This window comes from Furipterus horrens, unplaced genomic scaffold (genome assembly GCF_987537825.1).
Source record: "Furipterus horrens unplaced genomic scaffold, mFurHor1.1.pri manual_scaffold_10, whole genome shotgun sequence".
In the NCBI taxonomy this organism is placed as follows: domain Eukaryota; kingdom Metazoa; phylum Chordata; class Mammalia; order Chiroptera; family Furipteridae; genus Furipterus; species Furipterus horrens.
The window spans coordinates 28,203,012-28,226,681 of NW_028327180.1; the positions used below are offsets into that span (position 1 = coordinate 28,203,012).

The window sequence follows — 23,670 nt, forward strand, 5'->3', positions numbered from 1 at the left end:
TATTATCAGACAAAAATTAACAATTCCAGTTTCCAGTGAAAAGTGAATCAGTAACTAAACTGTGAAACATTCCTAAAGCGAAGCTGTTCAGAAGATACAACTTGTACCAATGTTTCTATAATATATGATTGTGCAAGTATTTACACAATAAATATTGGGGTGGGTAGAATTAAGATAAATTCTAAGTTACACTTTGTACAGACCTACATCACTGAGTGTTTAAACAGCAAGTATTGTATTTTTTATAATACAAAAAAAAACATTTAGGTTAAAAACATAAAACTGTTCCCCTCAACATATCCCCACAAGAAAAATATTAGTCTTACTTCTACTTCTGGCCCCTGGTTAAATATAATTAGATAAAGGAAAGAGGAACAAGGAAGAAACTGCCATTTTAGTGTTAGCATAAATGGAGCGGTCTGAAGGGCTGCAACAGGGGTAATCTGCAGTTTCATCAGTGTAATTCGAAAAGCAAGTACTCATTAGCCTAATGCATGGCCCAGCTGCAATGCCCACAGAGCCCTTCAAGGCCAGTCTCTGGCAGACAAGAAAGCAGAGGCAGTCAGCCTGGGGAAAGTCATACTCCCAAGGTCGTGTCTCCGAAGTTATTTGTTTAACTCCAAGTGAGAACTCAAGACTCTAATTAGAGAACCTATTTGAAGGCTCCTCTTTGTACTTGCAAAGTTTAGCTATTTAAACATATTATTCAATATTTATCTTCCCAATCAAAAGTAATATCTCCTTCTCGGTGTCCTGATAATATTATATTATTTTCACTGCTGTAGCACTTAGCACTTTTTGCACTGCAGGAAAATGCTAATATCTGTGTTTCTGCACCCTCCACTAAATAAAACTGCTTGTTTCTCTTTGGACAGACAAGAATGACTTCAAACAAATAATGGTTGGATTACAAGTGGTTCTCATTCATTAATTTTACACTGATTTTGTAAGTGTTTACTGCGTACAAGGTGCAGTTCTGGGGGCCATGAAAGAGCCATGAATAAAACAGACCCAAAGCCCTGCCAGTGACAGAGCTTGCATTCTACCCAGGTGAAACACATAAAATGTTAGTGAAATGTGTCATGTTAGAAGGTAATAAATGCTTTGGAAAAAATAAGACGCCTGGTGAGAAATACAGGAAGTATCCGGGGACCAGGTGTTATTTAAGTAGTGCGACCAAGGCAGGCTTCACGAAGAAGGCAGGGAGGGATGGGCAATTTGAATATCTAGAGAAAGAACATTCAAAGAAGAGGGAAGGACAAAAGCATAGACCTTGAGAATCTCACCTAAGTTAATATTTTTATACTTAGTTCAAGGGTCTGAAGTCGGTGCTGTTATTATTTTTACTTTACAGATAGAGAAGCAGATACAAAGAGATTAAGTAACCTAAGGAGGCTACTTAGTGCCAGCTCATAGCTAGTACTTTGCACAGCCAGGATCCAAAATTACACACTCTACCTCCAGAACTGGTACACTCTAATAGTGTTAGATGACATCTGATACCATTTCTTTCACTGAAATGATATAAATTCATTGCAATCTTTTATAAAATCAGTTTACTACAGCCATCTAGACACGCACACACGCGTACACCTCAATTACAAAACAAAAATATACCGGCGCCATCTAGTGGCATTACTAATCTCGATCTACCGTGGAATGTACACTGAGGTGTTCAGTATTAGTATACAAAGTAAATTAAAATATTATAAATGTTTGGGAGGGACAGTGATAAAAGAAATGTGACTAAAGATTAAATAAAAGATGTTTGCAATGCCCAAGCAATTTTCAGCTTGAACGTTTCCTTTACCCTTGCGATATAATCAGTAAAGTAAGGGTTTTCTCTTTCCACATTCCTTTGTTTATTCTTCCACTTGTTTAAAGATTTATTTATATGTTACATATACTTTATACTCTGAAAATTTTGTATATTCAGTACTGTGCTAGATCTAAATAATGGGTTTAGGAAAATTTATGAGAAAATCCACATCTTGATAGACTTTGGGGAAAATAAATGCAAATAACACGGTCATTAAAATCTAGTGTAAAAAATGGGACGATCAGAGCAGTGGTTGCAAAGAAATGATGAACTTCACTTGAAATCAGAGGAAGGTTCATAAAAGAGATGATAAGTCTAATGTCTCTACCTTTCCAGCAACTGCCAAGTAGTACCACTATTGATCTATTTGCATTTCAACCTTCAAAGCACTGCCACTAAATTTAAATGTCCCTAAATACTACATTCACCACCTATATGTCATGTTCATCACCTTGCTGATATATGACTAGTGGCTTCCTATGGCCTACGTAACATAAAAAGGAAGCTAAAAGGCCAAAATATTTGATTTAAAATCCAGGCTCCATCACTTATTTCTTGGTTTATATGAAACATGCTACTTAAGCTCAATGTACCACCATTTTCTCATCTATACAGTGGGATAATTATAGTTCCTAATTCATAGGGTTGTTGCAGGAAATTATTACAGCTTTTCTACAACTCTGAATCCTAGCTGACACAGTAAACAATAATACTAGCGGTTATTGGAATCATCACACTCTTCTGCCTGACCTGCTTGAATTTCCACTATCAGGGTATTTCCACTCGGAACTAGAACAGACAAAAGAAAAACAAAGTCTCCTTGAAAATGTTTAGATTTCAAATCAATTCAATGTTTATTTAGAGCTAGCTTATCCCTTTCATATGCACATTTTATTCTACCCAGACCAGTGCTTTCTCTATCCTTATATATTATCCATTGTTGATATCTTCCATGTCTTTCCCTAACGCAACCCCACCTCATCTTTCAAGGTTTAGCTCATCTACACTTTTCACACACCTTCATTTATTGACAGGATCTTTCTTTTACCAAATTTCTATAATTCTGTGAGTCTCAGTGCACTGCCCATGAGAGCCTCAGTTTGGCCTGTAGTAATATATACTAGATTATAGCTTTGATTTAACTGTGTATATGCTGTTTTTTCCACTTCAGTGATGTTCACTTGGAGTAAAGGAACAAGCATCCCACTTTCAAACCGGTATTATACTAAATTAATTTGAACAACTTTAGAAACTCTTCCTCTCACCCAGAATTCTCACATGGCCCTATTAAAGGAATCATTACTTTCTGGGACCAATATTAATATGGGGTGTATACTTTTCCTATGGTATTTTAGTATAAAAAATACTAAAAACTACTAAATTAGAAGACCTCTGATTCCCTTTAAATAGCTTAAAAAAATTTTTTTTAATGTGGGAGAGTCCATTAAGGAAAAAAAAAAATAGGAGTCGTCTCCTAAACTTTTAAAACAACAAAATAACTAACTGGAAATTATTTAAGGAAATAAATCTAAGGACACAAGTCTTCTAAGAGATATCACATTTTGAAATTAAAAAAGGGAAGACATTAGAGTAAAAATAACTAATATCATTTAAGGGTGTATCTCTTACTGACGCACAGTGAGAAAATCATCATTTCAAGAAGTCACTATCATTTGCTGAAGTAATGGAACACGGGCTTAGAGTTCGTCATCAAAAGCTGCTCTGGTTCCTGAGTTCCCCCAAGAGCAACGATCCACAATCACCACAGAGTTCTGCGCTATCAGCCTAGTTAAATAAGAGCCATCTTCTCTCCAAGTGGGTATTTCGGGCGCCTCTGATTGACTTACACCACAATTGCAAGCACACAGGAACAGGATTACCCCCGACTCCACATTTTACTTTACCAACCGACTTACCTTCCTGGATGGCGTAGAAGTTAGGGTTTTGTACACGTCTGTGTACATAGTCGCTTGATGGGTGGCATGAGCCAGACTCGTTACTGAAGAGTCTGAGACACCCGGCCTCCGCATAGAGACACCCACGCCTTTCTCAGGGCAGCAAACCCGAACTCCTGAGATCCCGCGGGAGCAGACTTGTACTGGGAAGAGTGGATCGCGGCAGCTGAGCTGCATGCAGGCAAGGCTGTTTCGTGCATTACCTGAGCCATTCCTGACTCTCAGCACATCCAGGCAATCCTTTCGCTGCCTTCCACGCACCAAAAAAAATCTCAGTATTTCTCCATCTCTTCTCTTCACATATCTGTGTCATCTATATCTATATATCTCTATTTATATTTATATAGATTTTAAGGAATTAACTCACATGATTGTAGAGGCCAGCAACTTCAGAATGCATGTGCTTGGCCAGCAGCTTGCGGAGCATTTGCAGGTTAGTTCCCAAGGCGGTCTGCTGGCGTGGAATTCTCTTCTTCCAGAGAGCAGAGTCTGTTTCTATTGAGGCTTAAACTCACTGAATGATGCCCACCACATTATGGAGAGTAATTTGCTTTACTCAAAGTCTAGTGATTTAAATGTTAATCTCATTAAAAATACCTTTACAGAAACATCTAGAATAATGTTTGGCCAAATAACTGGTCAAACATTGACCCATAAAATGTCACGTTGACAGAAAATGAGCCATTGCAAGTGGCTTCTCTATCTCCTATCACAATGCAGTTGGTTCTTCTTTGTCTAAACATGTCCCACTCCCCTAATCCTATAAATCCATCCTGATTGCTTATCTGAATTCATCTGATCTTCTTATATCATAAGGATCATATGTGAAAAATGATATTGAAAGCCTCAGAAAGTACGTTAGCTCACATTTTTACTTAATTTTACTTATGTTATCTCTGGATTTGTAGAATGTGAATCTCCTTGAAAACAGACTGCATTGCATTTTTCCCTCACCACCATGTCTGGGAAACTATTAAATAAGTATCTGTTGAGTAACTGCAACCTTGCATTCAAAAAATATTCATTGACCTCCTGTGGAAATGAGAATATAAGCTTTAAAAGCTCATGTGTTCCTTTCTTTTTATTTATTGTTTTAGTCCTGGTACTTAGAAGAATGCCTGGCTTATAATAGCACCTTAACAACTATTTGGTAAAGGAATTAGAAAAGTCACTGGCAGATAATGAGGGAATTAAACAGAACATAAGTTCCATGAAAATGGAGATTTTACACTTTTATGTGTACTCAAACACCTGACACAATTCTAGATATAATTGCTCATTAAATAAATTGCATTGACCCTAGTAAAAATTCAACAGATCCTCTGTATTACCAATTACCACCATGTGGATGAACGCTTTCATTAGCTGACAAAGAAATTACAGTAATAGGAGAGGTGCTGTCAGATTATACCAAATAAAATTAAAATTATAACTATTTTGTTTTCCATTGTATTAAAGCTTATTATGCCTAATTGGGATCCTTCACTTGAATTTTATTGTTGAGCCTCCTCAGATCTAAAATATTGTGTGTTTTAAATTAACACTGAAGATACTTTATACATTTCAGCAAAAAATGATAAATTTTAAGCAGATACCTTTGTAACATTACAAAAGATAAATTTAACATGTATTTTTTTTCCAATTAGATTTTTTTTTATTTTTTTAATGTGTTTTATTGATTATAATATTACATTTGTGCCAATTTCCCTTCCCTCTGCTCCCCTCCACCCGGTGGCCCCCCTCCCTCCAGTTGTCCCCCCCTTTTAGATCATGTCCATTAGTTGTGCATACAGTTCTTCTCAACCTCTCTCTGTCTATTCCATTCCCTCCTACCATGATCCTTAATTCCTATATCCTCTCCCTCCCTCTCCCCATTCCCCCTCCCTGTTGACCTCCCCCCAATATGTTCTCCGTACCTATAGTTCTTTTTCCACTCTCGTTGCTTGTTTAGTTTGCCTTTGTTTCAATTCCCTAGCTTCTGTTGTTGTTTCTTGTGATGCAGTTTTCATTTTAGATTTCATAGTTTTGATCCTCCTTTTTCTAAACCAGTCCCTTTAACATCTCATATAACAGTGGTTTGGATCTAATGAACTCTTTCAGTTTTATTTTGTCCTGGAAACACTTTCTCTGCCCTTCTATTCTGAATGACAATTTCGCTGGATAGAGTATTCGTGGTTGTAGGTTTTGGATTTTCATTACTTTGAATATTTCTTGCCAGTCCCTTCTTGCCTGCAGGGTCTCCCTTGAGAAGTCAGCTGATAGTCTAATTGGGACCCCTTTGTACATAATTCTTTTCTTCTCTCTTGCTGCTTTTAAGATTCTCTCTTTATCTTTAATTTTTGACATTTTGATTATAATGTGTCTTGGAGTGGTTCTCCCTGGGTCCAGTTTTTTTGGAACTCTCTGTGCTTCCTGGACCTGTAAGTCTATTTCCTTCCCCAAGTCTGGGAAGTTCTCCTTTATTATATTTTCACTCAATTTTTCAAGTTCTAGTTCATCTTCCTCACTCTCTGGCAAACCAATGATTCTTATGTTGGGCCTTTTATAGCTGTCCCAGAGGTTTCTGATCCTCTCATCGTTGCTTCCCATTTCCTCTCCCTGCATTGGTTGACTTCTTGTTCCTTCTCCATATTCCAGTTTGTTGAAATGAACTCTGGATTTTTTTTCCTCACCATCTGTCTCGTATGTGGTTTTGTTCCTTTCGTTATGAGTGTTTTTCGCTTCTTTCTCATCTTTTTCCAGATCTTTTGTGAATTCTGTAAGCCACCTGATAACAATGGCCCAGAACTGAGCATCTGACAGGTTTCTTATCTGTTCATCTGTCAGGTTCTCCATCTGTTGCCTGGTGAGCTGTGCCACCGGGATTTCTATAGTTGTCTGCCTCATTTTGACAGATGCGTTTTGTTTTCTTGGGCCGGCTGTAGGGGGCAGTGCCTGTGTAGTCGTCACAATCCAGCGACCGGCGCCTGTCCGCGACCTATTTCACAGCCCTGTGGTGCTTTCTTTGGGGGCGGGGGTCCAAGATGGATTCACGCAGTTATTCCGCTAGGAGACCGGGATCCGTCCTCCCGCCCCCCTGGGCCTCACTGTTCAAGGCGATGTGGTGGCTGCTTTCCCCAGCGTTGGGGTCGCGAGCTGCCGGGGGTTCGACTGCAGCCGGGGTTGTTCTCCCCGCTGCTGTCCCAGGTGCGACCGCAAACAGCTCCGCCCCCTTTCTCTCGTCCTACCTGCCCAAAGGGCGCCGCTGGTTTATAACTTCATACGTTGGGCTTCCGTGTAGTTTTATTTTCTGGAATTTCTAGTTATCCTTTGTTTTGAAGTAGTTGTATTCCTCTCTAGTTGTAGAGGGAGACCTAGCGCGTCCGTCTAAGCCTCCATCTTGGCCGGAAGTAGTCAACATGTATGTTTTTAAATATCCACTCTATACTAAAAATAAAGTAAAAGTCAAAATAAAATGACTGATTTCAGTTTTATATATGTCTTCCAATGCCCAAAATTCAGGATGCTTGTTTTTCTCTACAAGTGTTTAACTTTCAATATTTTACATAAATGTAGTAAAGTGGCTTTTTGAAGAAAGTTTAATATTACTTAAATCATTTACACAAGCTTTTTGGCAATATAGTACTACAACCAGGAACCCTCTGGTAAGAGACTGCTACAATAATAAAATAAAATACATATTTTGTTTAAGGACTAATGTTTCATTAATTTCAAAACTAAGAACTCCTAACTAAAATGTTTTTAGGTTTCAACTTCTATTTTTCATGATGAGGTCAAAAGAGGGTTAGAAAAAGCTTATTCCATGTTTATATGACTAGAATGTCCAGAGAGATGACATCTCATGGAGACATGTGATTACATCAGTCATATTCAAGTCCATCATCTTGTGTAATCATGTATATATATGTGAATCAAAACCATACTTGTTTTTAAGTGAAATAACATTGAAAAGGAGGTTTTACTAGAAGACTTTCTGCAATTATCCCATTTCTCTTGTAAAGTTGGTAACTGATATAATAATAATATTTACTTTTCTCTTTGTAGGACCTGATCAGCGATTTGAAGGAAAAGCTTTCAGATCACTTCAAAGATGTTATGGTTGGCCTCATGTACCCACCACCATCTTATGATGCTCACGAACTCTGGCATGCCATGAAGGTAGTGGTCTGATGCAAAATATGCCTGTAACAGGGACAGGTCCATATTTTGGCAGAAAGAGAACTACTCTGTAATGTTGCTACATGTGATCAGGGAGAGGGGAGGGAATATCTGAGCAAAGATGAAACAACAGAGTCCTGACTGGTGTGGCTCGATGGGTTGGGTGTCGTCCCGCAAACCAGGGGGGTCGTATGTTTCATTGCTGGTCAGGGCAACCTATCACTGTTTCTCTAGCACATTGATGTTTCTCTCCCTCTCTCTCTCTTCCTTCCTTTCTCTCCAATACATAAAACCTTAAAAAAAAGAAAAGAAACAATGAAAATGCTGCGGGCAGGAGAAGTGGTCCTATTAGTAAGAGGGGGCCTCTAGAACCCACTGGCTGGGATTAGCTTGTTCCTTTGTTCCACAAATTCAGACTCACTGACCCCACTGAGCTACCAAAAGGAAAAAGTAAAGAAGCTTCAAGGACCTATTCAGATCTGTCTCTCCCCAATATGTAGTCTATTCACATATTAAGGAGAAAAGTTATGTCATATGAACCTCTTTAAATTATTTGTAAAATTTTGGCTCATTAAATAAACATAGGTTACTGAGTCAGACACAAATATAGATGACATTTTTATTTAGATATTTTTGTGATCTTAAGTTGGTCCTTTACAAATACTATTGCTGAAATGTATCTCAAATTTCCTTCTGAAGGATTAGAATCTTCTTTCTGACAGGAAAATAATTTCGATGAAATAAACTGACTACAGGTTTGTTAGAGATTTCATTGGCAAGGGATGGGGGACAAAAAGGCTTTTTGCCTCTTTCCAAATGTTGGTATTAAACACCTGCAGAACTGTTGAAATCATTCCAATACAATGCCTGCCAATGAGCAGATTACCACATTCTGTGAACAATGTGCAACAGAAAAGAAGAAAGGGAAAAAAATCAAGGGAACCTGAATTTTTGCTATCGTGTACTTGTAAACCAGAATAGGCATTGTATAAAATTCATATGAATTTGAACTAACTGTTTTTTTTTTTTGAGTTGCATATGTCAACTCCTACCTCTTGCAAAATGATGTGACTAAACACTATAAGAAAGTAGTCATGTTACCATTTAGATGAAACTAATATTTTATTTATCTCTCATAGGATAGTAAGGATTTCTGAAGCTTTTCTGAAAAAGATGTGCTGTTTTTAAAACTACTATTAGAGAAGAATACAGAGTGGGGCAAAAGCAGGTTTACTGTGGTGAGAATGCAAAACACAGAATTTATTCTTGTATTAATAATTATTGTATCATTTTCCATACAAACAACTGTAAATCTACTTTTGCCCCACCCTGTATATTCATTTGACTGTAAGAGACTGTGGAAAGTACCCAATTCAAATCTTTAGGCAAATGGTACAAAATTCTACATCTAAGAAAAGGCATGGAGAGGTCCCTAAACATCCTTTAGGAAATTAAGAGACCTAGGTTCTAATTTCAGCTTGCCAAAGAACTGATATTTGAGCAGCAAAAAAATCAGCATCATGAGCACCATTTAACCATCTTTTCCCACATTATTCAGAAGTGCTCATGTTGTTTTATTCTAAATGAAGGGACAGATTTTAAATAATATTATCTTGAAACAGCTGGGAAATAACAGAGCCAGAACTGAATCGGGCTTCTCTTGAACCCAAACATGTTTCCTTTGGCCTCTGCCACCTTTCAGAATTCCAGAAATACTGTATCCCTTTGTACTACATAAGGTGCACTATTATTTCCAGTACAAATGCCTTCATATTTCTCTCTGTCTCTGTCTTTCCAGGGAGCAGGAACTGAAGAGAATTGCCTGATTGATATATTAGCTTCAAGAACAAATGGAGAAATTTTCCAAATGCGAGAAGCCTACAGTATGCGTAAGGAAAAACACATATATTTTACTCATATATAAACCTATATATTTCCAATAATACAAAAAATGTGTTTATATATTTTAAAGGATTTTAGAAGATACGCTTATATTTGAAATATTACTCACTTGAGACCAATGAACACACTAAGTGAAATTGATGATTAGGGTATTAAATATGAAACAATTCCCTAGATAATCAAATTAAGCAAATTTTCCAGGAAAATAATTACAAGTTTCTATGAGGTGAATATTTACAGTAAGACAGGAAAATGCCCAGCACAGTAGTTCAAGGAGCCTTTTATCAAGGAGAGACCAAGTGCAGAGACCAAAGAAAGCAAGTGTAATAACTGCTCAGCTAATTGTACAAATATGGGTAACTACTTCACTTTACATAAATTTCATAATCACTGTAGTCTATCTAAAAATCAGCTTTTTACACATTTTAAAAGTAGAAATGTTAAGTATTTTCATTTTCAAAAAGGGTAAATGCATTACGTATTATATGACATTGAATGTTAAGAAAATATTCCTGATAGTATGCTATATTTCATTTGAACAAATACAAGACTTTCCCAAGGGGAATGAAGTAAGATCCTTCATTTTAAATGTTGAAGTGAAACAAAGCACTTGGAAAAAGCTCTGGGCTGAGCAGCAGTCTCTGGAAATATAATCCATAATTCCAAATTTTGAGAATTAGAGAACGTGAGATGACTTCCAATGTTATTTTTACAACTTTGGAATGAAGATAATACTTTTTAAGAAAACAGATCCATGCCTAGGTTACTGTTACATGTCATATTTCTTTGGTGAACTGTTTATTGGCTTCATCTGAGTAGAAGGTAGTAAAGGACAAAGAAATGTCAACAGGTTGATTGTATTTCCTGCACTTCTTACTCTCAACTGATGAAGTAGCATTAAGTTATTCAAAGCACAGTGGTATATGGTCATAATCACTCATACCTTTAATATGGATATTTTCTTACCCAGAATACAACAGTAACCTTCAAGAAGACATTTATTCAGAGACCTCAGGACACTTCAGAGATACTCTCATGAACTTAGTCCAGGTATGATACTCAAAACTTCACATCAATTTTCACTATTACAAAAATAGATAAGTTTCATTTTCAAAAAATGGAATAGAAAACTCCATTTTATTCCAGTTTAACAGTAAATTGTATATAATAACAGTTACTGAATACTAACTCAATTTAAGTCACTGTAAGAGAAACATGGGTTGGGTATTGAGACAAACAAATATGAATAGTATACCATCTCTGTTAATTTGCTGTTGATTTGCTATCAAAGACAGAAGGTGTGGTTTATTTTAATGTGTGCTTAATGTGATTAAAAACTTCATACTGTATTTTACATATATTTTTATGAGTTAATTAAAGAATGGATAAATATATTAGCCAGAGTACAAACTAACAATTCCATTCATTGCCAGGAAGCATGGATTTTAAGTCTTTGTGAGTGTGTTTATGTGTGTCCCCAAGTTATTGTCAGTTTTGACTTAGGAAAAAAGTACAAAGAAGACATTGTTGAGGAAGCTAAGTAATATTGCCTTGAATTGAAGAAAATGATAATTTGCACTGATTGGATTCCTTCAAATCGTTGAATTGAAAACAGCATAGTACTAAGCAAATTAAATTTAAAATTTCAATTAAAAAATTAAGAATTTGCTTTATTGTGTTTGCTTTTTATTTGATTTGCTTTGGATTTGCATGGTTTGGCTGCATAGTCCATAAACTGCCCATATCACCAACCTCAATCAAGTCCTTTTCTGAGGATTCTAAATCTAGGATTATAACATCAGTAGAGAGTACATAGTTTGGTTTTTTTATAGCCCAACTTGAGACTTCAGTGTAAGTTGTAGAAATGAGCTTATTTTAATTTGTACTAGAAGTTGAAGTTATTATAAGGGAAAAAAGTAATAATTACTATTAAATTTAAAAACAATCTCACTTGTCATATCCTTTAATACTTTCTAACTTTTAAATGTCACAAGAATGGCTTCCAGTCAAGATGGAGGTATAGGTAGATACACCTTGCTTCCTTGCACAACCATAAGAAGGATCATAACTAACTTCAAAACAAAAACACCCAGAACTCTCAGAAAATCAGACTGCATGGAAGTCTCACAACCAAGGATTTAAAGAAGCTATATTAATCCAAACAAAGACCATATAGGCCCTGAACGTACGCAAAATGAACCCACTCTGGGAATCACCACCAGGGCAGCACCTGGAGGGGCACCAGTCACATATGGGAAATGGGTGAAGTGACTGGAAACAGGACAAGTGCCAGGCAAGCAAGCCTCCAGAAGCCAGGCAGCAGTGGCATTGTCTCCTCTCTGACCCCTCTCTTCCACCAAATGGAGCCACAAAGCAGTGAAGCAGGTTGCCCAACCCTGGCAAATATCCAAGGCTCTGCCCTATACAAGTTAACAGGTGCACTAAGATAGGGAATCAAAGCAGCTCTATCTAGTACACAGAAACAAACACTGGGAAGCTGCCAAATTGAGAAGACAAAAAAAAATGTGGCCTAAATGAAGGAACAGAACAAAACCCCAGAAAAAGAGATAAGCAAAGTGGAGATAGCCAACCTATCAGATGCAGAGTTCAAAACACTGGTGATCAGAATGATCAAAGAGCTCATTGAATATGGAAAAAGCATAAGGGAAGAAATGAAAGTTAAAATAAGTGAAATAAAGAAAAATCCACAGGAAAGCAACAGTGAAGGGAAGGAAGCTGAGGTTCAAATCAATGATTTGGAACATAAGGAAGAAATAAACATTCAACCATAACAAAATAAAGAAGCAAGAGTTTAAAAAAAAAATTGAGAAGAGTTTAAGTAGACTCTGCGACATCTCCAAAAGTGCTAACATCCAAATCTTAGGGATGCCAGAAGGCAAAGAGGAACAGCAAGAAATCAAAAACTTATTTGAGAAAATAATGAAAGAAAAGTTCCCTAATTTGATGAAGGAAATAGACATACAAGTCCAGGAAGCAGAGAGAGTCCCAAACACACAAAGACACATCATAATTAAAATACCAAAAGTTCAAGATAGAGAGCATCTTAAAAGCAGCAGGAGAAAGACAGTTATCTACAAAAGAGTTCCCATAAGATTATCAGCTGATTTCTCAAAAGAAACTTTGTAAATTAAGGGATATAAACCCATTTTTCTCTCAATGCCCTCCTAATACAAATATTCTAAATTTGTCCAGTTGTTATAGTTACACTCTCTACCTCCCTCTGCATGGCCACCTTCAGAGGCAAAGGAAAGGACTGTCCATGGCTTTCATCTTTTTCACTTCATGAAAATTAAGACACACCTCTTCTTGTGAATTAACAGAAATTGAGGGAAGTAGAGCATGGGAGCCTTAAGGTGTTCATGAAATGGAAAGTGCTGAAAATTATGGTGATATTTTATGGAAGAGAAGATCTTTCACTTAACTATAGAGTAATTTCCTACAGGACTATTTCTAATAATGTAACAAACAACTCAGTCAGAACACATTCTTCTTGAAAACTAATGCCAATCATTAAACTGGCTCACAACACTTTCCGTGTGCTTTTATTAAACTAGATTTACAGAAGATATAATTATCTGTCAAATAATGAAAAATGAGTCACTTAGGGATTAATTAATCAATATGTGCAAATCACCCTGGAGATGACAAATGTTTTCACAAAGAGAAAGAATGGAAACTACCCAATGGATGCTTACTCCTCATCTTGGCTATCGGGATTGTCCTTATGATGGTTTCTCAGAGTTGTACAGTAAGGCCTCTGGGGATGTTAGCCACAAACATCTCTCAGTGACCCTCTGTAGTCAACTTACCTGCTCCAGATATCTTCAGCTATATTTTAATTCCTTTCATATCTTCCTTTGACCTTGCCTTGCCCCTAATCCAAATTCTGCACTCATTTATGCCATTTCTCTGGCATTTACATCAATTACACATACTACACTACTATCTTAGGATTTTCTTATAAGACAGAATCAGCCTTGGTGGAAATAGCTAAATCACAAATTACTTATTCACATACTTTTAATCTGTCAGTCTGATTAAAATACTCTCGGCAGTTAACTGCACAAAGAAGTAAACAGATAGAGGCCACTTCAAGTTAAATGTCCAAAAATCTTATCTTTCAAAAAATTTTTCAGCACCACAGAACTACAGAAACTTCCAAATATTTCTCACAAACTTTCCAAGGGTACAAGTTTACTTAGCTATTTAGTTGAATTGGAAATCACTAAAAAAACTTGAATGATTTAAAGCCACATGCATGGTTAAGATTAACGAAGGGAGGATTGTATGTACAGACAAGGACAGGACCAAAGACTGAGTACTACAACTTTCCAATATTAAGAGACTGAAAAGTAAAAAGGGAACCAATACACAAAATTGAGAAGGACTAACCAATAACGTAGAAAGAAAGAGTTGTATTTAGCACCTCCCTCTGCCCAGTCATGCTGCAATGTGGCCCTTTCCATCATCTGGAAAAATGATAGGAACAGAAACCACTTTATCCTTAGTGTTTGCTTAGGATAGATTTTATTTATATATATATAAAATGTATATACTTTAAAAGCCTTTCCTCTGGATCTCAACCCAAAGGAGAGGTTAAATAAATTGATCACTCATCTCTCCTACCTCTTCCTCCCATCTTGTCCTCATAATATTCAGGAACCAGAGGTTCCTGCATTGGCTAGCCCTCCTTTCCTCCTATTTTGAAATGAACTTTCCTTAGGTCAACTTGGCCATGTCTGTTCTTTATATGATGAAGGGATAGGGATGAAACAAGTTTACAAAATACATTCACTCCACAAAACCTAGGTTTCACAATTATTTTACTGTTGCATATATCCTATTTCATATGTCAGAGATTGAATATTAACTTATTCTTTCTTTGTGCATTTTCATTCAACAACGTTAAATCCCATGTCTACCACCCATGGCCAGGCAGTGGATGCTCTTCTCAGTGGGGAAGAAGATACTGCACAGAAAGTTGAAAAAGTGAAAATCATATTAAAATCTTTGAAATATTATCTCTGCTGCAAAGAAGAAAAAAAGAACCCACATTTTAAGACAAGCTATTTCATAAAGTATTCAAGAAATATAGGACTAACTCTAATTAATGCTAGAACTTAGGAATCACCAATGTGTTTGCAGTTCAAAGGTTTTTGTCCCGATAATTCTATATGAGTTGTCAATTCAGAAAAGGAAAAGGGACTCCTGGACATGGACAATGGTGTAGTGATTGCTGGGGGGAGAGGGGTATAAGCATACCAAAGGGTAATGTAAAAAATATACAATAGATTGTTTTTTTTTTAAAGAACAGTTACAAAGAAAAACCCATGCTTACTTTACAGGGAAGCAGAGAGGAAGGATACACAGACCCTGTTATGGCTGCTCAGGACGCAATGGTAATAGAACCGGCTCTCAAAATGACTGTAAAGAACCTGTGTCAAACTGGCCTGGGGAGGTTATGGTGCTACTTCTGCCTGTGTGCTGTTTCAGGTGCTGTGGGAAGCCTGTCAGCAGAAGACAGGGGAACACAAAACCATGCTACAAATGATCCTGTGCAACAAGAGTTATCAACAGCTATGGCTGGGTAATTACTAACCAGGTTTCTGCTCAGATACTTAACTGATTATATAATAAAAAGCAAGCAGTTACCTGGTTTAAAAAGTAAGGATTTGGGGAAATGTTACTACATACGAATAGAAGAAAGCCAATATCTCAAAGGGACTAATTTTGAAGTATGTTTATACAGGCATCCTCCTCTAATGACATTTCTAAAGAATAAAGTTTCCCTATAATTCTAATTATTTCAAAAACTGAAAATATCAAAACTTTAAAAACCATCTCTGTTTTTGATGGAGAGCATACTCAAATATATGAGCTTCTTACTACTATACAATATTATATATTTCCTTGAAAAAAATATAGTGAACATAGCTTAATCAGTCTATTATGAGTCATGATCATTATTATTGACATCATGATTTATGTGAAGATGTTATATTGGTCTAAGAGGTGCACTCATTTGTTTGATTTTCCTCAAACTGCTGTATCTTTCTGCTTCCCTCATATATTTTTTCTTAAAAAAATTCTTTTCCGTGTTTTTACATCCATAGAACACAGAGAAATCTATAAAATTTTTTAAAAGACAGTTTAGTTCAACCTAACTCCCATCCCTATATTTTACTAACCTTTGCTATATATAAAAATCGAATCAATATTTGTGTTTTAAATGTGTTGTATTTACAAATTAATAATATTTCAATCAAATTATATAACTTTGTTCAAGTTTTCCAGGAATTTCAAAATATCTCTGGGCAAGACATAGTAGATGCCATTAATGAATGTTATGATGGATACTTCCAAAAGCTGCTAGTTGCAATAGGTAAGTAATAATTAATTGGGTGTACAGCAGACCTTTTATTCCACAACACATGCTGATTGGCTCTGATTATATTAAATGTGCATGAGTAAGCTCTTGACTGAGTCACTTTCTCCTGGACTTAATTATTTAGAAGGGATGTCAACTTTATAGAGGAAGAGTACCTCAGCTACTGATACAATGCTCTAAACTGGCAACTGGATAACTTTAATGAATGAACAACCTTCCCTAATAGCTGCTTTAACTTTCATACTAGGAGACATTGAATTCTCAAATGCTGTCTCTCTGGTAATTTGGATCTCACACTTTTAAATTAATTTTCTACATAATGATATCTATTCCCTTGTTAAACTGCAGATAAATGCTAGCAATACAGGTTCTTTGTCTCCATGAGGAAAACAGTGTTTTCTCACCATCTCCAATAAATTTGCCCACATTGTTATTTCAGTAGTGATTTCTGCAGGCTATTGTGAGAGAGGTGTACCTTTTGCTTCTTCCTAAGTAAGAAAAAGTATCCCTCCATAAAGGGGAAAACAGTGGTAGCTAACCATAAGAACTACCGTTAACTAACCATGCATAACTTTGTGCTGTCGTGACTTGGCATTGCAAGGACTACAAATGAGGAGTCATTGTGATATATTGTCTATAGTAGGTACACAGGAAGTACTCACTTAGGTATTTGTTGTTTAAATGAATATTGTCTTTTTCCATCTGTAGAGTGGCACACACATACATGGGCATGGAAGCTGAGAGATCATAGAATTTTTAGGAGTTTTAAGTTAGGGTTCCATAAAAAGGGTTTGGTTCATTCTATGAAATCCCTAAAATACAAAATACGAATATTTGTGTATTTTTCTGAGAATAAGGTGCATATATTTCAGCAGATTCTCGACATAATGTAATAATTACATACATCAAGGCCCAAGGAGTTTAAGTGACTACTCCAACACCTATAACTAACTAGCAACAAAGTTATAACTAGAACCCATATCATCTGAATCTCAAGATGGCTCTCTTTCCACTAGACTACAGCCACACACAAAGCAGCAGGCATGAGAGAGGAAATAGTGGACATTAGAAATAACGGAAAACAATTTAACTGCCTCATTCATTCACTCAACAAACATTTACTAAGTAATTTACTAGTCTGGTCATTGATTTAGTCACCGCAGATAAGATAGTGAGACAAAAAGAAAAGCAACTGAAGTCCCTGTCCTTAAGGAACTTACACTGTCGTGGCAATTCAAGAGTGCTTATGGGGTTCACAGGTAGGAAGAAAAGTAAGAGCCTCAGTCTAAAGGAATCATTTGAACTATGGAGAAAATACTCTTTTGATGATTTTATTTTGCCTAGATGTAACAGATGCATGCACATTACTCATTCATTTATTGATTTATGTATTCAAATAAACAGTATTGAATGTCTATAATCAACTGATTCAATCAAGGGCAACTGTTAACTAGACACGAGGCTCTTCTAATGCCATCATGGTTTGAATTAGATAACTTCTAACACTGGAATAGACCAATCATTGTCCACGTTTTCTCCTTAAGAGACCTCAGACCTATCCACAAGTCTATACCCTAAAATTAGTGTTTTGGAAGATGGATCATTTTCATGGGACTGTGTCACAATAAATATTACAAAAACAAAAATCTATAATAGTGGTGGTAACCTGGGTCTCTTTGAAGCTCTATTTCTTTAATTTTCAGAAAAAGAGGATACATTATATGAAGAATATAAGAGAGTTCCAAGAGATAAAGATAAATGAAAATCTGATTTAATCATTATAATATTGTTTCTTTATATTTTTATTGGTTGTGGTTGTACTACTCATTGAAATGTTGAAGTTGTAATATACGATGTATAAGAAGAGATCCAACATAAAACTACAAAGACTGAACTAAGATTGTAACAGAAAAAAAGTGCATTGTTTATCAAATTTTGAAGAAAATATATATTGTCACTCTCAAACTTCCTTTTTCTCTTTCTGATTTTTTGTAGTGCTCTGTGTTCGAGACAAACCAGCCTATTTTGCTTACAGATTGTATAGTGCAATCCATGTAAGTAACACCTATATTTTTAAAATTTCTCCAGAAATTGTGTCTCCTGCCTCAAAAGAACTATTTTTACTTCCATTATTTAAATATTAATTTTCATTTTTAACCTGTTATGCAAATATGCTCAAGTGAAAAATATAGTACACCCCAAAATGAAACCCATCAAATAAAAACAAAGGTGTGCTTTCTGTATCAAATAGAGGAACCTAAGAAATACGATTCCTTGGGGCCTATCTCCTCCATTGCTTTAGTGTTTCTTAGCAACTAACGAACTGGTAGATCCAGATGCTTTTGTATCTTGCCAAAGACCACAACCTCATACTTGTACAAGTACAAAACATGTGGCATCAAGAAGGAAAAGTCAAAACATTGCAAATCCTCCATAAGAAATCGCTACCTTCCTGAAGTTTAAAAACAAAAAATAGCTTATTTTTAAATACAAACTCTTACTTTAAAAATAATATTTAAAAAGATAGCTAGACAACAGTAAACTCTAAAGCTATTTTTTTGTCATTAACCCTTTGAGTGCCATGTGTAACTGTTAAAATTCATGCGAGAAATGCCAGGCTCTCTTGCTGAGAAATGCAGAGTTTATAAAAAGTGTCTATAAAAACATTATTATTCATAATAAGTTGCTGAAAATTTCACGACATATAGTAAATATACTCTTCTTTTGTAAGCAGTGTTCTTTTACACAATTTAGCAAAAAAATTATTGCATTAAAATTATTTTATTATAACAGTTATTTTAGAAAAAATAAATTCTTTCCTTCAATGTGGCTTTCAAAGTATAATATGTGGCATAATATAAAACCTATGATTATAATTTGAAAAAAACACATAGTAGCATGGATAACAAGCAAGAAGTATGCCAAATATTGCATAAATTTTTGAAAAAAGAAAACTTCATAACGTACAAAAAAAAAAAAAATGAACACAAACAGTATTCACAAAAGGATGTGAGATTCACCAGTGCACTAAACTCTGAAAAACATTCTCATTTAAAGAAACAAACAATTAAATGCCTTAGACAATTCACACCTTATTCAAAATGTGCAAGAAACATAATTAGAAAAAGAAAAGGCCTGATACAAATCATTATACAGACATCATAGCCTTGAAAACTCAATGAAGTTATTAAAAACAATGCACTAGTATAGTAATTTTAATCATCAGAGTGTTTTGTCCTCAAATAAATTTTAATAGATGAACTTCTTAAAAGTAGCCACCATGCTGGGGGAATAAGCTAATTGTCAAGAATATTTCTGTTATATATATGGTAAAGAGTATTTTTTTTATTTATGTACAAGAACCTACATATCCTCAGAACACAGGAGGAAGATCAGATGCTTACTGCCCTCTTTTTCCCTTTTGTTCTATTTCCAAGCAAAAAATGTTAATTTGATTTTTAAAATTATACAAAATGGTGTGCTCGGCAATGCTTTTGGATGATTTCAACAGTTTTCTTCTCCAACAACAGAATAAAGTTTCACCTGTGAGTGATCATGGGAGCATAATCCCAATTGCTCTGATTCTAATTATGCCCAAATGAGGCTACTTATTCTAAAAATAAATAAAAACTGTATTCCTTCTGGGTGTGTTGTAATGAAAAAAAGGAAGGTATGTGTACTCCCAAGTACTTTGAAGGTCAATGTGGGAATTATATACTCAAGTAATCAATTTTTTTAATATATGAGGCCCTTAAATGTAAAACATTGGTCAAAAGCTGTTTTCACCACCTATACCCAAAGAAAATTTCTGTGCTTTTCCTCAGTGGACTTTAAGTAAATGCCATAAAAATTGGATGTGAAAATTTGGTTAGATCATTTATTTTAGTCACCTCAGGTTAGGAAAATGTTGTTAGTAGCTGTACCCCTAAAACATTTAAACATCAAGGGAAGGGTTTAGTCAAAGAACGTATATAAATGACTCATGAACATTGTCAACGGGGAGGGATATGATTGTGGGAGAGGGGGTGGGTTGGGTGGGGGAGAGAAATTGGGAGAAAAGGGGACAACTATAATTGAAAAACCAAAAATAAAAAAAATAAATAAAAAATAAATAAAAAACATTTAGACATCAAATACTGTATTCGTTTATGCTTACTGGCCACTGGGTGTCACCATTGCTCCATTTGAAAAGACAGCTTAAAATTCATTTGTGAGACAAGATTCTTTCTGAGGCTACTACAGAAAAATGGATGGTTTTGTAATTTTAGTATTTGTGTTTAAATCAGCAAATATGTCAAGTACCTGGATTTTTTATTTTTACAATTTTCAATAATGAACAGACTATAAAATAAAACTATAACTGTGTTAGACATATGAACATTCATCTAACAGAGTTCGAATCTCCTCCCACGGGGCCCCAGATTCCCCACCCCTCACATTGCCAAGAAGAGTTCTTATCTAGAAAGAAAACATGGTAAGATTTGCCTTTTCTCTAGTGCAGAGTGTGAAGGTTGACAAGGCTGGGAACTACAGAATCAGGGAGGAATGATAAGGGTCGGCATCAAGACAGTGACACTGGAAATAAGAGATAAAGAAGTAAAATAGGTCCAATACTTCGTCGTCTGTGTACACTGTAAGAGAAAGGAAGGCAGAGAGGTCACTGTCAGTATCTGGCTTGGGCATTCCCCGGGTAGGGACGCCAGAGTTTGAGGAATACGGGAAGAAGAGCAAATCCCTTCAGAAAAGAGGATGAGTCTCTTTTAGACTGATTAACTGTAAGGTACTGTTTTCTCACTTCTTTCATCTTTTTTCTGTATCCTTTAGGACTTTGGTTTCCATAATAAAACTGTGATCAGGATTCTAATCGCCAGAAGTGAGATAGACCTGATGACCATAAGGAAACGATACAAAGAGAGATATGGAAAATCCCTATTTCATGACATCAAAGTAAGTCTCCCACAGCCGATTTATTTTGACCCAGAGTTTGTCCTTTTTTGAAACTGAAATAAGAGCTTTCATTTACATAACTTCATGTTAGAATCTAAAAGGTTAAATAGGCTGACAGGGATAATCGACTTCAGTACATCAGACAGCCCTTGAGTGAAAATCTCTTCACATCCGTTACAGATCTCATTCCTCTTTGTGTGTTTTAAGCAAAAATCATTGATGTAGTCACGTAAAACATTCATTCACTAATTGTGTAAGTGTGTTTTATGAGCCAAAGTCTGAAGTATGATCAGCACTGAGAAAAATACATTTCGTAACAAGACCACTTAGATTGTGAAGAGGCATGTTGTCAATTTGCCCCGTAGTGATTTATAGCAGGAATACTAGGACACCTCTTTCTAAAGATGAGAAAATTTAATTCTACTTCAAGTTATTCTTTTTATAAATACACATTAGGGTTCAATTAATTTTATATAAACCCCATTCTATTGACCATGGTATTATTTTACAAAAACTTCCCCTGGGAATAATTCTCAGGACATATTAAATCTTTAGATGAAGAAGTAAATAATTTTGGAAAGCTAGTGTCCCATGGGTCTTTCATACTGTAGTTCAGAAAAATTACGGTTCTTTTTGGAGATATTGTGACATTTTATTTTAAATATTCCATTTTTTTTTTCAGAATTTTGCTTCAGGGCACTATGAGAAAGCCCTGCTTGCCATCTGTGCTGGAGACGCTGAAGATTACTAAATCAAGGGAAGGCATTGGAGACTGTGCATCCCTCTTTATAAACATGTTAAATAGACATTTTTTGTCATGAATTTTCATTGTTAGCAGCATTATAATAAAACTATAGAATCATATTTCCTCTTTTACCTTTAACATTATTCTGTCAAAGAAAACTCTATTGAAAAACTTATGCGCAACTACATTTCCCTTATCTCAATCAACAATTTATTAAATTGGGTTTAATGGAATAATAAAAAATTATTGCCTTGAGTTATATTTTATTTAAATATGAAACATCAAGAGGCTCTGCTTATGGCTATCCTTAGCATGCTGGGAAAACCAACAAAAACACAGTATGTGGCCATGTCTCTTAGAAGGGTTTTCAAAACTCTTGCATAGATGCAATATAGTTAAAATGAACATGGAAAGCCACCTTTAAAAGAAAATAAAGATAGAACACAGCAAAATGCTGTCAGGTATATGCTTATCAGAGTTAGGTGTGGACACCTGGATATAAAAATAGATGTATGCGCGTATGTGTGGGTGCGTGTGTTTGACAACCACCCTGGTAAAAGCAATGTATTTCTAGCCTTTTTTGTTTGTTTAAACTTTGGGGCCTAACCAACCCTGCCCATTGCTTTTGTTTTCACTTTTTAAAAAAAGTTCTTCACCCAAGGACATTTTTAAATTGCTTTTTAGAGGGAGATAGAGGAAGGAGGGGAGAGGGAGAGAGAGAGAAAGTGGCATGAAATATCAATTGACTGACTTCTCCTATGTACCCTGACAGGGGATCAAACCTGCATCTTGGGTATGTGCCCTGACCAGGAATCAAACTCATGACCTTTTGGTCTATGGGATGAGGCTCTAACCAACTAAGCTACACTGGCCAGGACAAGCTGTTTTCACCATCAAAGATTTTGAAAGTTATATGATTTGGGCCATCAGTTGAGCCTGGTCCCTTATGTGTCTCAACAATCAGTATATTAGGAGCAGCAAAACAGACAAACAAAAACAGAGCTTAATGCCACAATCTAACCTACAAAAAAAGCAAAGATGAGGATGGATGAGCCCACAACACAGGGCTCCCAACATAAGTAAGGGTAAACACAAAAACTGAGATTCACAGGAAGCAGAGATTAATGAAGCTGCACATGAAAAATGAGGACATATTTACAAAGTTGGAGGAATCATGCTACCTGATATCAAATTATTCTACAAGGCCATAGTCATTAAAACAGCCTGTTACTGGCATAAAAGCATATAGATCAATGGAACAGACTAGAAAGCCCAGAAATAAACCCACACCTTTATGGTCAATTAATACTTAAAAAAGAAGCCAAGAACACACAATAAGGTAAAAGATAGTTTATCCAATTAATGGTGTTGAGAAAATTGGATAGCTATGTGCCAAAAAATGAAATTAGAACAACTACATTCTTATACTATACACAGAGAAAACTCAAAATGGATTAAAGACTTCAATATAAGACTCAAAATCATAAAAATCCTAGAAGAAAATATAGGCAGTAAAATCTCTGACATTTCTTGTAGAAATATTTTTTCTGATACGTCTCCTTGGACAAGGGAAACAAAGGAAAAAATAAACAGATGGGACTACATCAAACTAAAACTTTATTGCACAACAAAGGAAACCATCATCAAAATGAAAAAAACAACCCACTAAATGGGAGAAAATATTCACCAATGATACACCTGTTAAAGATTAGTATGCCAAATTTTATAAAAATTA

At 35.7% G+C, this 23,670-nt stretch overlaps 1 protein-coding gene across 1 annotated transcript in view; it reads left to right on the forward strand.

The window, feature by feature from the left end:
• ANXA10 (annexin A10) overlaps positions 1-22,133 on the forward strand; it is a 69,961-nt gene extending 47,828 nt beyond the window's left edge. Inside the window, exons 4-12 of the mRNA XM_090288494.1 lie at positions 7,819-7,932; positions 9,731-9,821; positions 10,805-10,884; positions 15,201-15,254; positions 15,349-15,442; positions 16,142-16,237; positions 18,239-18,297; positions 21,068-21,190; positions 21,873-22,133. Coding sequence (XP_090144620.1) covers positions 7,819-7,932; positions 9,731-9,821; positions 10,805-10,884; positions 15,201-15,254; positions 15,349-15,442; positions 16,142-16,237; positions 18,239-18,297; positions 21,068-21,190; positions 21,873-21,941 — 780 coding nt within the window. The 3' untranslated portion in view covers positions 21,942-22,133. The remainder of the gene's footprint in view (positions 1-7,818; positions 7,933-9,730; positions 9,822-10,804; positions 10,885-15,200; positions 15,255-15,348; positions 15,443-16,141; positions 16,238-18,238; positions 18,298-21,067; positions 21,191-21,872) is intronic.
• Positions 22,134-23,670: the final 1,537 nt, after the last annotated feature.